The 15578-nt window shown below is 43.7% G+C and overlaps 1 protein-coding gene and 1 pseudogene across 2 annotated transcripts in view; both read left to right on the plus strand.

Moving 5' to 3' along the window:
- The window catches only part of LOC147609484 (ATP-dependent zinc metalloprotease FTSH 3, mitochondrial-like), a 45944-nt pseudogene extending 38833 nt beyond the window's left edge, over positions 1-7111 (plus strand). Inside the window, exons 3-4 of the transcript XR_015264274.1 lie at positions 1236-1463; positions 6938-7111. The product of XR_015264274.1 is annotated as an ATP-dependent zinc metalloprotease FTSH 3, mitochondrial-like (transcript). The remainder of the gene's footprint in view (positions 1-1235; positions 1464-6937) is intronic.
- Positions 7112-12774: 5663 nt separating this feature from the next.
- LOC147609486 (uncharacterized) lies at positions 12775-13175 on the plus strand. The gene has a single exon (XM_086787622.1). The coding sequence runs from the start codon at positions 12785-12787 to the stop codon at positions 13034-13036; it is 252 nt and encodes an 83-aa protein (XP_086643748.1). The 5' UTR covers positions 12775-12784; the 3' UTR covers positions 13037-13175.
- The last annotated feature ends 2403 nt before the right edge of the window (positions 13176-15578 follow it).

The following is a 15578-nucleotide window of genomic DNA, read 5'->3' on the forward strand; positions in this document are numbered from 1 at the left end:
CCTTCAACTGATTTCATTTGATGTTCAATCGACCTTATCTGACTCTGTATCTTCTCATCTGACGTTGACTGAGTCAGCTCTGACTCAACATCAACTTCCCAGATATCAGACTCACACGCACACACACACACACACACACACTCACACAGGTGTTTTATCTCCATAAACTCAAAGCAACACATTCACCACAACTAAAACATCAAATCCAAAAACTTTGCATCCATTCAAAGCAGATACAATCCAAACTCTCCGACTTCTTCAAATAGACAAAAAAATACATGAGTGTCTCAACATCCCTGAGACATGGGCTCAAACATACGAGAAGAAACACCAAAAACCTTAGGGATCCTCCACATGTAGACTCAGCAACAATTCTCCACTAAACCATCTTCTCACTCACGACCTCAAATGTCACTGAAAGCATTGCCACATATCACCTGTAGGATAACATGTACAGGCCCGTTTCCACGTGCGCCTGCCTTTGGGCCTCTACATGTTATTGTACTGGTGAGAATGTGACACACCTCACCTGTGGGATAACATGTATAGGTCTGTGGGCAGGTGCAGGTGAGGTGTCACATTCTTAGGCCCATGTTATCCTACAGGTGAGGGGTATCACATCTGAGACCCATTTTATCCTACAGGTGAGGTGTGTCACATTCTCACCCGTAAGATAACATGTACAGGCCTGTGGGCAGGTGTAGGTCCCATGTGGCAATGGTGGTATGGTAGCAATGCCTGGTGGCAGGTCGTGGACCTGGTGCCAACAGCAGTAAAACAAACTGACCAGTACCATTGGTGCATATATATATGTGGGTAGCCAAATCGTCTTAATCCTTTGCATTTGCTCGGCACTAGTCTCAACACAGCGTTTCTCTACACACATGCAAGCCAAGAGGGGTTCAACAGGTCGTTTGGGGTTTTGTTTGGGCTTTGTGGATGTTTTCAGTCTCAGCCTCTCTCTTGTATAGATAATCTAGTTGTAATCATCCTTTTCTGGTGTTATTCCGCTGCACTCTTCTCTATTTCCAGTGCACATAGACACATGAAAAAGCTTAAATATGTAGCCAATAATCCGTCAGTATGCATACTTGTCTTAGTAACCTAAAATTTAATAACGAGCTTTCTATAAAATCAAAGGAGGGGAGGTTTACCTAGCAAGAGGTTATGAAATTGCTTTTATGATTTGTTTTTAAGAACTTGATTGTTGTGATAAGCCTAATCTGTTGAAACAGGTTTTGACTAGCGGCGAAAGGAAGAGAATAGCCTGCCATGAAGCAGGCCATGCAGTGGTAAGCTGGTTTCTGGAGCTTGTAGATCCCGCTAAGAAAATCTCAATCATGCCTCATGGCAAAGATGCATTAGGATTCTCTCGATATGAAGCAAGTGATCGGTTTTTATTGACCAAGGAAGAGGTTTTTGAGCAGACCTGTATGGCTTTAGGTGGCCGAGCTGCAGAGCAGGTTAGTGGTTTTTGATAGCTCAAATGCACAGTTGTACTTGTAAAGATAATGTGAAATAGTACTTTGCATTTGTGTTGTGTAACGTGTTCCCATGCTTGGGAACTCTATTTTTTGATACCACCATTTGTGCATCCGTTGGTTGAGATTCATATAATTTTTTCTGTCACACATTTGTCTCTAGTTGCTCATTGCTGGATGGTGGATAAGGACAGGACAGCACACCAGGGGAGGGGGAGTAGACCAATGGTTCTATGAGACCAAAAGTGTTACAATACATCCATGAAGCTACTATATTCTGGAATAAAGTTAAAACAATCTATAGCTAAAAAGACAAAAACATCCATGGGTATGACAATGTTGAAAGGCTCGCCTGTAGTAGCTGAAATATAAAGTGAGAAATAACTCCCCAACTAAAAGAAAGAGAGGACTGGCATCTCAGTTGCAAGTCCTCTTTTTGCCAATAGGGGTGAATGTGTCTCCCCCACATACATCCATGAGTATGACAATGTTGCAATGCTTCCATGTAGTAGCTGAAATATATAGTGAGAAATAACTCCCCAACTAAAAGAAAGAGAGGACTAGCATCTCAGTTGCAAGCCCTCTTTTAGGGGCTAATGTGTTTCCCCCCGCATCTGTTACTGACCTTATACAAACAACCACTGCTTGTGGTGGAGCACTTTTGTGTCTCTGAAGGATCTCTAGGAACAAGAGCTGTTGTGGGAATGGTCGTTTCAGTCCAGTAGGCCTCAGATGTCTGGCACACTGCAACTAAATGCCATGTCTGGTCCCTCGTTCAAAAATCTTGTGTAGCAGCTCTCTATTCCCAGCCTGGATGGCTCTCTCTTCATTCGAAGGATAGAGTTTTGAGGTCTCGCCAGTGAGTGCTTCATTTTCTGCCAGATGAGGCCTATCACATGATCTTGCCCCAGCCTGACACTAATTGAGGGTGGTCGTAGCAGCTCTGGCAGGCTGGTTGTGCACCCCCCAGGCAGCTGCAGACAGGATGCACAGCTCCGCCACATTAGCAACAAACCCCGCTCAAGAAGCTCTGGCAGACTCTTGATCGCTGCCAGTGGCAAAAGGCGGTAGGCTCAAGGTACCTATCACCTCACAAAACCTTAATCAATCCCCAAATGGCAATAACCCCAAAGAGGGGGGGGGCAAAGAGAGAGACAGAGACCTTCGGGCAAGTCACATAACTCCCATGTAGCATTCTTTTCAATGGAGGCCAACTCCGAATGCACGGTTGTAACCCAATTATCACTCTCCAATGCATGAAAATGAGAAAGTGGCTCCTCATTACATGTGGTAGCAACAAGGGCTATGTCAACAAAATGAGATGTATGTCAAGAGGCAGCGTGTGTACGACTTGGCATAAGTGCAGGCATCTTGCTGTCATGCAAGGTGTCAATGAGCCAGCACGGAACTCTCTGTGAGTCACGAATTGCTGCATCCTCTTCAACCAATGTATCACCCATGGCATCCTCATCAAAGTGTGGCAAATCTGGAGCAATATGGGGAATGTTTGGCTGCTGATTTTGCTGATTTGCAGTCAACAGGGGGCTGATTTGGAGCCAAAGCAGGCTCAACAGGTTCGGCACTTGTACCAAATAATGGCAACAATGTATCAAAGACATCCGGGGCATCAATTGATGGTTGTAGCCTACATGAAAGCATGGGCTGAGATGCATATTCATGTCGGTACATGCACGTAAGCCAGACACCCAAAAACATGCATATGAGTAACTACAAGAATTCTGCCATTCCAAGCCTCATAGGTTGTCATAGACTTCAACGCGTTAATGGTACAGTGATTTAGCACATAGTTAGCACAAATGACCACTTCAAGCCAAAATCTAGATGGCAGATCCTTGCTTTTAAGCATACATCTGGAAATTTCCATAAGTGTACTACGGCGCTCGGCCACACCATTTTGATGTGGTGTATAAGTAGTACATTGATGAGAAATACCACGTGACTACATAAAAGCTATAAACTCATGTGACAAATATCTCCCCCCCCCCCCCCCCCCCCCCCCCCCCCCTCGATCTATACCCAATGTCATGAGCTTATGGCTGCAAGCATTTTCAGCCATAGGAAGAAACTGTTGGAAAGCTGAAAATGCATCTAATTTAGCTTTCAAACCATACACACAACAAAAATGAGTGTGATCGTCAATGAAAGTGATAAAGTACAAATGTCATGCAAAAGATGATGCCCTCATAGGGCCACACAGATCACTATGTACGAGCTGCAATGGCCAAGTAGCTCGCACAGTGCCATCCTTTGGAAAGGACTGAGGATGCATCTTTCCCAATATACATCCCTCACATACATGCTTGTGCGGGAGTTGCATAGGTGGCAACTCATGAACGATAGACTGACATTGTAAGTGCACAAGAGAAGGGAAATTAAGGTGATAAAACTAAGCATGCCATAGCTCAATGTCGCGCATAACCTGTGATGTGGAAGCAGCCATACTACATAGCATCATCATGAGAATCACTACTCCTATCATACATGTCAAGCCTGTAAAGGGCATTTCTCAATGTACCAGAGAGCATGAGCGCATCAAAATTCTGTCATAAATGGAGCAGCAATGATCAGAAAATTGGATTTTGAAACTAGTTTTTGTAAGTGCTGAGATAGAAATAATATTCTTGCGAATCCCAAGTACATACAAAGTATCTGCAAGAGTAAATGTGTCCCCACTGCATGACGTAAACTCCACATTGCCAATGCCTTGAATGGCATATGATGCATTATTAGCACACAGAATTGTACCACCTGATGATGCATCTCTCAAGGTAGCAAACAGCTTCTTACAAGAGGTAATGTGTTTTGTAGCACCACCATCGAAGTACCAATAAGCTTCAGATAAATACAAGCATGAAGCAGGCATAGAAATAGCACTGCATGTGACTGTCAATGCATAGCCACCATGTGCGAAGTTTGCCTCTTCGTTGGTGTCACCTATAGTTGCAGCAAGACCTTCCTGCTTCTTCTTTTTCTCTCTCTTTACGCTTCTTGCATTCCTCAATTACTTGACCAGGTTTCAGACAATAGTTACGTCTCTTCTTCTTCTCAGTCTTCACCTCTTTAGACTTGGGAGGATCTAAATGGGCTTGTGCTTGGCCCTTAGGCTTAGCACTAGAGCCAACCCCAGATTTTCCTTTGCCATGATAAGAGGTAGCAAAAGCCTAATCTGCAGCAATCATGCTGTTCCAGTTGGACCGGGATTGCTCTTCCTGTAACAAGAGAGCTACCAAACCATCAAATGTGTACAAATCTAAATTTCTTTTTGTCAAGAGATGAAGAGTGGTAGCAAATCCTTGATAGGATTCAGGCAAACCATTGAGAACCGTAGACACAAGTGAACTGTAAGATATCACCTCATCAATATTGATTAACTACTCTTGCAAATCCTTAACACGGGTGAGAAATCATCCATAGAATTACCCTTAGTCATATGTTCCATGTCAAGCATTTTTTTGGAGATAAGCTACACGAGCTTCATTGCAAATTTGATATATAGAGGCAAGTATATCACATGCTTCCTTAGAAGAAGAACATGAACGGATGTGAGAAATGACTCGTAGTTTACACGAGAGAGCAATCAAGGTATGAGTGTTGGGTGTTGGACTCACACACTCACACACACAAACCTGCACATTAGGGTTAGGTGCAGGGTAGAGAAGCTCACACACAGAAATGAGAGAGAGAGAGAGAGCCAAAAGTGTGGTATCCACAAAATGCAAGTCAACCCTTGCATGTGTGCCACATCCATATAATATAGAACTACAAAATATTATATGTTAGAGTGTCCTTTCACACTTGATGTCCAAGGGGAAAAACCACATGGGAAAAAGTGCCCTTGGTTAAGCCCTGTTCACACATAGCACTACCATAAGTGAGCATATGCCTACAATGAGCATGCGCATCTTTAGCATCCCATCTGAGTTGTTCTTGTGTAGAAGGAACAGGTACGAGCAGTGCACTGCCACTCGAACCAGAATCACTCATTCCAACAGCAGATCCCCTTGACGTGCTATCTGAATAGAGACTTGATGACCAAAACAAACCCCCAAGATGGGTGTCGCAATGTTGTACGTCGATGCCGAGTGCACTAAAAGAGAGCACGAGGAATGTCGGATTCAACGCAAGCTTCTTTGCAGAATGTTGTACAATACTTGAGTAAACAAGCGATATGAATGCCCAATGCAAGGACGAGGAAGACCGTACGTCGGCTGAGTATCCACCAAACCAAGGCTTTGAAGACCCTTCGGGCCACTGATGCAAGTCCAAATAGCTGTAGGACTGTATATATGCTCGCTGAATGTTGAAGAGGATCATCCTTCATAGCCTGGAGATGATTGGATGATCTGCTGCTGCTTCTACTTGCTGAATACCTGAATGAAATAATGGGTACTCATGTGCATGCTTTTATATGCTCCTATGCTGCTAGTTGGCCAACAGAAGCTGTCGACCAATAGCAAAAATGGACAAATAGCATTAAATGCTACCAAATATGTTGCGCATGGAAAAGAGGCCTTTTTTTAAAATGATGCCCAATTGTTGTGGCCTGGCCGATTGGAGGCTCACAAATATCATGATGTCGGCCTACTGCAAATGTTGGGCGACTAGTATATGGAGGCTCCATTGCTTGTTAGCTAGCCCAAAATGTTGTCCACGGCTAAGATTAGCCCTTGGACAGGCCAATAAATCCCAAGGCTGGCCCTTAGGCAAAACCATGCATTAAACTTAATGCTATTGATGCATACCTATTTCTAGGGATGACTCTATATGCACTATCTGATAAGTTCTCCAAGTGGGTTAAGAGGACTGACTCTCGACTGACCTCTAAGGCTCGAAGACTAACATACGTAGCTCGTGCATGACTGTCCCTGGACTGAGGGCTCACAATGGGGTCATGGCGTACGACAAATATTCAAAGGCTCCATTGAAAATTCACTCTCTCCAACTCCTATTTCAGTTTCTTGAAAACAAGCCTAGCAATTGTATAGACAGTCGTGAGTATAAGTGTCTCATTGGATTTTATCATAGCAAGGCACTCATTAGTTGACTAAGTTACACTTCAAACTAAAAGTACCTTTTCCCCTGTCCACATGACCAATTAGTTTGTCCACAAGGGACCAGACCTCTGGCTGCTGCTGGTATTGGGTTCTTGATGCTGAATGCTGCTGTTGGGGGATGACGCAGCAAAATACTATGCTCCGCCTTCTTTAGATTAGCAGGCTTGAACCATCAGTGCTGGGTGTTTAAAAAGTGCTAATCAAATAACTCCGAATGCCATGCTCTTTTGAGCAAGCTACCACATGAAAGCCAGCCATCCTTGGTCTAGTGTGTTGGTTTCCCGAAGTCGTGTTTGCGAATTGTACTCCACAAAGTGTGCAAGTTGTGTTCTATTTTTCATTAGAACGTTCCTAATGCTGCATGATAATGTATTTGTACAGGTTTTACTTGGAAGTATCTCAAATGGTGCACAAAACGATCTGGAGAAAGTGACACAAATGGCTTATGAGCAAGCCGCTTTGTATGGATTTAACAAGAATGTTGGGATAATCTCATTTCCACAAGAGGACTCAAAACCATATGGTGATGGAGCTGCAGATGTGATTGATGCATGAAAAGATGCAGGGGGGAAGAGAGCTTGAGCTCTTGCAAGCACACACACACACTCACAAAACCCTAATAGAGAACACACAAGGTGAGAGGCTGAAAATCTTCTTCTTCTCTACTCAACACTCAACACACCATATACAAGATAAGAGTACACACAATATGAAAGGTACTCAACCAATACATACACGGGTTCTCTATAGTGTGAAGCCGACTAAATGAGCTGGCGCTATAACTATGCCAGTCTCTAGAATGGCTGTCACACAGCCTGTCATCCCACTGGCCGCATATCACCCAAGATCTCACCAACCATGCCAGTGGTGTAAGTGCGGGGCCTATCCCCCAGGCGGGTCATCAGTGTCCACCGCCTCACTAGAGCTCGATATCTCAACACTCCCCCTCGAGCTCAACTCCATCTCATGTACACCAAGCGAAGCCCTGAATCTGCGGAGCTTCTCTGTACCCAATGCTTTGGTGAAGATGTCAGCTACCTGATCCTCTGTGCTGACATAAACAAGGTCAAGGTCTCCTGCCAAGACCTTCTCTCTGACGAAGTGGTAGTGGACCTCTATGTGCTTCGTACGAGCATGAAAGACTGGGTTCCTGGCCAACTGTATACTGCTAATGTTGTCACAGAAAATGACAACTTGTCTATCCACTGATAGACCCAAATCTGCAAGTAGCTTTCTCAACCAAGCTACCTCACATGCTGCCATAGCAGCTCCTCTGTACTCGGCCTCTGTACTCGATAGAGCAACCGTAGGCTGCTTCTTGCTGCTCCAAGTCACAGCAGCACTCCCCAAAGAAAACATGAATCCACTGGTAGATCTTCTATCTGAGATACTACCAGCCCAATCAGCATCTGTGTACCCATGTACACATATCTCTGTCCCAGTCTCATAGAATAGTCCACAATGCAAAGTAGACCTCACATACCTCAGTATGCGTCTGACTGCATCCAAATGCGGTTTCCGTGGAACCTGCATAAACTGACTCACCAACCCAACAGCATAGCTCAAATCTGGTCTGGTGATCGTCATGTAGATCAAACTTCCTACTATGCTCCTGTACATAGTAGGATCCTCCAAGATCTCTCCTGAATCTGCACTCAACTTGCCATTCTGATCCAATGGCACAGAAATAGGCTTACAGCCTGTCATACCATACTTGGACAACATGTCCAAGCCATACTGTCTCTGCAGTAATCCAATACCATGTGGTGACCTAATCACCTCAATGCCCAAGAAATATCTGAGCTCCCCCAGATCCTTCATCTCGAACTTCTGTCTAAGCAAGATCTTTACATCAAAGATCTCTGCATCATGGTCCCCCGTAATGATCAAGTCATCTACATAGATGACAACAAGCACAACCCCTCTATCACCATGTCTCACGTACAATGAGAAATCTGCATTGGCTACATGAAAGCCAATAGTGACAAGATATTCAGAAATCTTGTCAGACCATGCTCTTGGTGCTTGCTTTAAGCCATACAAGGCTTTCTTCAACCTGCAAACATGCTCGGGGTGACCCACATCCTCATAACCAGGTGGCTGCAACATATACACCTCTTCTTGCAAATCCCCATGCAAGAATGCATTCTTTACATCCATCTGATGTAAAGACCATTGCTTTGACGCAGCCACTGCTATCACAACTCTCACCGTTGCCATCTTGGCAACTGGGCTGAAAGTTTCCTCATAATCAATCCCATATGTCTGCGCATATCCTTTGGCTACCAATCTAGCCTTGTACCTGTTTATGCTTCCATCACTGTTATGTTTAACTTTGTACACCCACTTGCATCCAATGGCTTTCTTGCCTTCAGGCAATTGCACTAAATCCCAAGTTTCATTTCCATATAGTGCATCCATCTCCTCATCCATAGCTTTCTCCCAACACACATTTCCAACAGCCTCATCAATGCATGTGGGCTCTACAACCTGCACAACTTTTGCCATATATGCATAATGATGTGCCACATAACCATCATATGTAAATCTCTGCACAGGGTTCTTCACTCTCCCTGATCTTCGCAGCTTCTCATTCATGGCTTCCATAGCCTTCTTTACACCAGGTGTTCTCATAGCTGGGATCCCAAGCTCCTCATCAAGACTCATATCTGAGCCACTAGACTCTCCATCAACATGAGAATGCCCTGCAGAAATGTCAGGCATACCAAGGGGCTCAACCACTTTCTCTTTTCCTTTACGTGATGTACTAATCACATTTGCAGGGCTGGTATTATGACGCAGCCTGCCACTCCATGGTCTATCAATAGACCCACTAGATGAGGACTCTCCTGGTCCACTCAAAGACTGTGATTGCTGACCTGCATTCTGTGCAACCACACTTCCACTCACATCAGCCCCAATAGCTTCTTTTTCAGCAGCATACCAACTGCTCATCTCATCAAAGACAACATCCCTGCTTACCCTCAACTCACGTGTAGCAGGGTTATAACACCTGTATCCCTTTTGCTCAAGGGAATATCCAATAAACACACATTTTTCAGCTTTCGGATCCAGCTTAGTTCTCAGCTCATCTGGCACATGCACATATGCAATGCATCCAAAAACTTTCAGATGAGACAAATCTGGTTTTCTGCCAGTAAACCTCTCCTCTGGAGTTACATCATGTATGGCTGCAGTTGGAGTCCTGTTCATGATGTATACTGCTGTAGAAACAGCCTCAGCCCAATAGCAATGCGGCATATTTTTCTCTTCCATCAATGCCCGCGCAATCTCAGCAATGTGCCTGTTTTTCCGCTCAGCAACTCCATTTTGCTGCGGAGTGTATCTGCATGTATACTGTCTCCGAATTCCATTCTTCTTCAAAAATTCAGAGAACTCATTGGAGAAGTACTCTCCCCCTCCATCTGACCTTAGGCACTTTACATATTTCCCTGTTTGCTTTTCAACCAAAACTCTGAAATTCTGAAAGTGAGTGAACACCTCACTCTTCTCCTTCATGAAATATACCCACACTTTTCTTGTGTGGTCATCAATGAAAGTGACATAGTACCTGCAGCCTCCCATAGACACGGTCTTCGTAGGACCCCATACATCTGAATGCACAACATCTAGTGCATTTCTGCTCACATATCTGTTACGTGGAAACACATGCTTTGTTTGCTTCCCAAATTGGCATGCTTCACATATTTTCTGCATACCTTCCACCTTAAATTTAGGCAGCCCTGTCACGATTCCTTTTGTCTGCATAGACTTCAATCTCTGAACATTTACATGTCCAATTCTTTTATGCCATATGTCTGTGTCTGCAACAACTCCTGAACCATTTGCAAACATCGCAGCACTCATTTCAGGCATGTCTACATCCAACGTAAACATTCTGCCCACTCTGTTGCCTTTTGCAACCAACTTGCACTTGTCTTTGAAATCTTCAACATAACACCCATCAGGGTTAAACCGAACCTGCAAACCCTGCTCAATCATCTGGCCAACAGAAACCAGATTCTTTGTTATGTTCGGTACATGAAGTACATCTGCAAGGTACTTCACTTTGCCATCCTGCATAGATAATGGCACATCTCCAACGTGGGCAATTGGATGAGCAGTGTCATCCCCTGTTTCCACAAAACCTGGTCTTTCCGGGTTCTTCATCTCCTTGAACCACTCCCCATGACTCGTCATGTGGTTCGAAGCGCCTGAGTCCACATACCATACATTATCTTTTTGTGCTGCATCAACATTTTCAGACATGGCATTTACAACATGCTGCATAACAAACAACCTTTCATTGTCCTCATTATTTCTGCTTGAGGATGCATAGTTGTTTTGCTGCACTTTCCCATTTTGCATGTCAGCCTGTTTCTTATAACATTCTGATTGCACATGTCCTGGCTTACCACAATAGTAGCATTCACGTGCATCATTATATTGCCTTTGCCAATTTCCACGGCCTCTTTGACTCCCCCTGCCTCTGAATCTGCCTCTTCCACCTGCGTGTTGTTGTTGTTGTTGATTCTGGGACTGTTGTTGTTGCTGCTGCTGCTGGCCATAATTCTGATTACCTGTTCGGCCACCTCCTTGACCGCGTCCACGGCCTCCTCTACCTCGTCCTCTTCCTGAACTCGTGTAGAAGGCCTGTTGCTCTGAACTGTTTTTGCTTTGTGAAGACTGTTGATCTTCACCCAAGTTCTTCTCTTCGATAATCAGCATAGACACCAAATCTGTAAAGTTGGGAATGTTTTCCCGAGTCTGAATAGACGTCTTGAACGCCTTGTATTGTGGCCCGAGACCACGTAGACAGACCTCCACCTTGTCATCATCATCTACTGACACACCAATAGATGCAAGGGATTCAACAATGCCCTTTATCTTCAACGCATAGTCATTCACAGACATGCTCTTTTTCTCCACAGTATGAAGTTCATTCTTCAACTGTATCTTACGTGCCTTGGTATTTGTTTCATACAGCTTTACCAAGGTGTCCCACGCCTCCTTGGGGGACTTGGCATCCTGAATGTGCCCAATCATGGTGTCCTGTATACTAATGGAAAGCCAATACATTACTTTCCTGGCTCCTTGATTCCAGTCTTTAAACTCTTTCACATCTGCAGCAGTCGGATTTATATCCGGTATCTCCGGTGCCTCTTCATGCTCACCTTCAATGTAGTCCCAATAGCCTTTTCCCATCAGGAAATTAGTCAGCCTGAACCTCCAAGCATGGAAGTTATTCTTGTCCAGCTTCTCAGCCACAATCTGTGTTATGCCATCATTAGACATCTTGCCAAACACACAATTTTACCAAAAACTGCACTCTGGTTTTTCTGCACAAATGCTGTATTTTCTGCACAGCGGTACTGTAGTACTCTCAAATGTCACAACCAGTGACTTCAATGCACATACATACACCCAATGGCAACTGTAGACCTCTTTGCAGCACCCACAGTGTCTGCACAGTCAATCTGTCTTCCTGCAGTTCTTAAAACAGAGTTCTGCAGAGAATCGGTGACTTACCCGCAGTGCTCGAAATCGCCTGCTTTCTGAAAAACGGAGGTCCAGACGCGCCCGAAACGCGTTTTCGGCCCGGAAATTGTAGTCCGAAGGACTGTATAGTTGCCCTGTAGCTTCACTCCCGCGAAGAAAGCTCCTCAATCGGAGATTGTTTGCCGGTGCCTCCCGTAGAGCTCCCGACAAGGGTGTAGTCACCAACACAATAGGGAAGAGTAGTTGTAGCTCTTACCCTCGTACCGCTTCTTGTGGTTCTCTTGCTTGCAGCTCAGCCCTTAGCACGAACCAGGCTCTGATACCATGAAAAGATGCAGGGGGGAAGAGAGCTTGAGCTCTTGCAAGCACACACACACACTCACAAAACCCTAATAGAGAACACACAAGGTGAGAGGCTGAAAATCTTCTTCTTCTCTACTCAACACTCAACACACCATATACAAGATAAGAGTACACACAATATGAAAGGTACTCAACCAATACATACACGGGTTCTCTATAGTGTGAAGCCGACTAAATGAGCTGGCGCTATAACTATGCCAGTCTCTAGAATGGCTGTCACACAGCCTGTCATCCCACTGGCCGCATATCACCCAAGATCTCACCAACCATGCCAGTGGTGTAAGTGCGGGGCCTATCCCCCAGCCGGGTCATCAGTGTCCACCGCCTCACTAGAGCTCGATATCTCAACAATGCAGCAGTGAGGGAATGGGTTGGGAGAGCATATACGAGCACACACTGGATTTGATTCAACAACACAGAGATGGTGTTGAACAGATTGCTGAGAAGCTTCTTCAGAAGGAAGTACTTCATGAACTTGACTTGGCTGAAATTCTTGGGCACCGTCCTTGTATGAACAGCTTCGAAAGAGATTTTTCGGAGGAAGTGATGGAGGACGAGCTGATGCTAGAGGAGCAAATGAGAGAGGATGAAGAGGCAGAGATGATGGCCTCTGTTTAAGTTTGTCTGCTTCCATATGTGCTCTCTTGGAAATCAACTATCTTGTATAAAATTCATCTCTCCACAAATATCATGGGGACATTTTCTCAGTTATGTATATCCTAAGGATGAGAGTTAAGAGGCTTTTGAGACTTCAAAATATCATGGGGACATCTTCACGTGTTTTACTTATTTATCTCATGGTAGTGGTGAGAAAAGGAAAACAGCACTCCATGGCTGATTATCTATGAAGGATTACAGTAGGGGATCCCCCCCATGGGTGTTGCTATGTTTTGCTTGATGCTCCTCATCTAGTGGCTTTGTTGACAATTAGTGGCACCATTATAAAGGTCTGCTTGATAATGGTGCTTTTGCAAATCTTATACCATCCATGCTATGGAAAGCCCATGGATTTCTGCCTTTTGAACCTGGAATTCAAGCTCTTTTGAAGGTGAATCTTGAGTGTGATAGGCCTATATAGGTAGCAAGGTATGTTCATATCATTTGAGGGCAGGGTTGCTGTGAGAAATCAAAGTAAAAGTAGTGGATGTGTTGGTAGACAGGAACCGTATCTCTTATGTGATAGTGGCCTCTCATTGATCTGACTTTATCTGTAGGAATAATATCCCTTGCCTATAGCAAAGACCTTCACTCAGTCTCATGAAAAGATCAAGTCAAATAAGCACACTTGGATATAGGCTTGGTTGTTAATGTTGTATCCTTGGCTCCTAGGGAGCTGTTGAGATCACCTCCGATAGAGTATACGAATGAGTCATCCTTTCAATTAGATCTTGAGCTCATCATCTCCAATGGACCATATAAATTAGCCCTTCTTTCAATTAGATCTTGAGCTAATCACAAAATTTGCACATTGACAATCACAGTTTTTGTGGTTGAGTTCCCAATATCAAGTCACGCCTACATGCAAATGTTCACACATTCCTAACCACATTCTTTGTGATTGACATCCCACTGTCAAGGTAAGACTTGAAAGGCAAGGCATGAAGTGAGCTCATGCCATGCTTGATTTTGAACTTAGAAATGATTACCATGACTATGATAGAAGGGGGAAGTAAGACTTCACAAGTGCAATAGAGGAGATTTGGAAGGATCATACAACTCATGACGTTTTTGACTTGGCCAATGGTGCCACATGTGGAATGGACATATCGGTCGTTGGGAGCATCGAATTAAAACCTTCGGCAATCCCCAAGAGGAGGAGAATGTAATACACATGGATGATGTAATTACAAGCAATGAGCAGGTTGTTTCTATTGCATCACCTAGCTTATCAAAGGAGGATCATGGAGCAAGCAAGTGTTGGGATGCAATGGAAGGTTATAACTTAACCTACACATAGGGTGTCAAAGCTAAGTCGGGGAGCCTATGTTGTCAATTATCACCCAATAACAAACTAATACATAAGTTCTAGCTTGAAATTCGATGCACAACTTTTTGAAGTCGACATATGGACCCAAGAGGACGAAGCAAAAAGGAGAATTTTGTGGAAAAGTTAGTAGCCCAAGTTCCAACAATTGTGCAAGGCAGTAGACTCCTCACACACTTATATGAAAAACTTCCGAGTGAATAGGTCACTTTCTTTTGATTTACAAGAATACATATCATCAGCCCTCCTATAACTAGGTCACTTATGTGGCCTGAGGTATTATAAGGGTGTTTGCAATATGAAAGTTCCACAAAATCCAAAACTCATAAATTGGAAAACAAGAAAAAGAAAGATTATAGCATGGAAAACATATCAAAAGAAGATAGTGGTTAGACAAGTAAGGCAACCTAGCAACCTAGAATATCATCATAAAACATACCATATTCCACCAATCCGCTTATGTTCTCAAAATTATATGTGCGGCCACCTAATTGTTCTTCCTTGTTGCATGCAAAAATTGGCTTACTTGACTGACCGCATATGCAATATCTGGTCTAGCGCTTGTCAAGCTTTCCAATAAGCTGTCTATATACATTCAACCATCACTAAGTCACTCCCATCATTTTTGACCAACTTGTAATTAGTTTCCATGATTTTACTGGGGATTAGACAATCCACTTGAGAGTCTCAAGAGATAAGACCATCCTAATTGCATCATAACCAATAGAAAAGTTCATGGGGGAGGGCTTTCACACACATGGAAAATGCATGTTTATGAGAGAATTCTTATGAGGAATTGTAACTGAGAGAGATCGTTGTCCAATAGGGGGAGGTAAATTGCGGGAAGAAAAGGATTAAAAAAAACTTAGTATCATTGCATTAGGCATGGGTGACAACTTAAAAAACACTATATTGTAGGCAATGACAAATCAAAAGATGCATGGGGATGAGTTAGCGAAATCGTTGTTGAGACAGATCATTGGGGGAGATAAAGTGTGGAATTAAAACGATGAAAAATAACTTAGTATCATTGCATAATGAATGGGTGACAACATAAAAAACACTATCTTGTAGGCAAGGGCACATGAAAAGATGCATGGGATGAGTTAGAGAAATTATTTGGAGCTATGGGTACAAATCCTAAAAGTGCTTTGAAAATCATATTCTTTGGTTTAG

The sequence above is a fragment of the Cibotium barometz genome, chromosome 51 (genome assembly GCF_041138505.1).
Source record: "Cibotium barometz isolate CiBa-2024 chromosome 51, ASM4113850v1, whole genome shotgun sequence".
In the NCBI taxonomy this organism is placed as follows: Eukaryota; Viridiplantae; Streptophyta; class Polypodiopsida; order Cyatheales; family Cibotiaceae; genus Cibotium; species Cibotium barometz.

What these genes read in the sequence shown, in the direction of transcription:
- LOC147609486 (XM_086787622.1), top strand. Translation starts at nt 12,785, where the DNA reads ATGGGTTGGGAGAGCATATACGAGCACACACTGGATTTGATTCAACAA.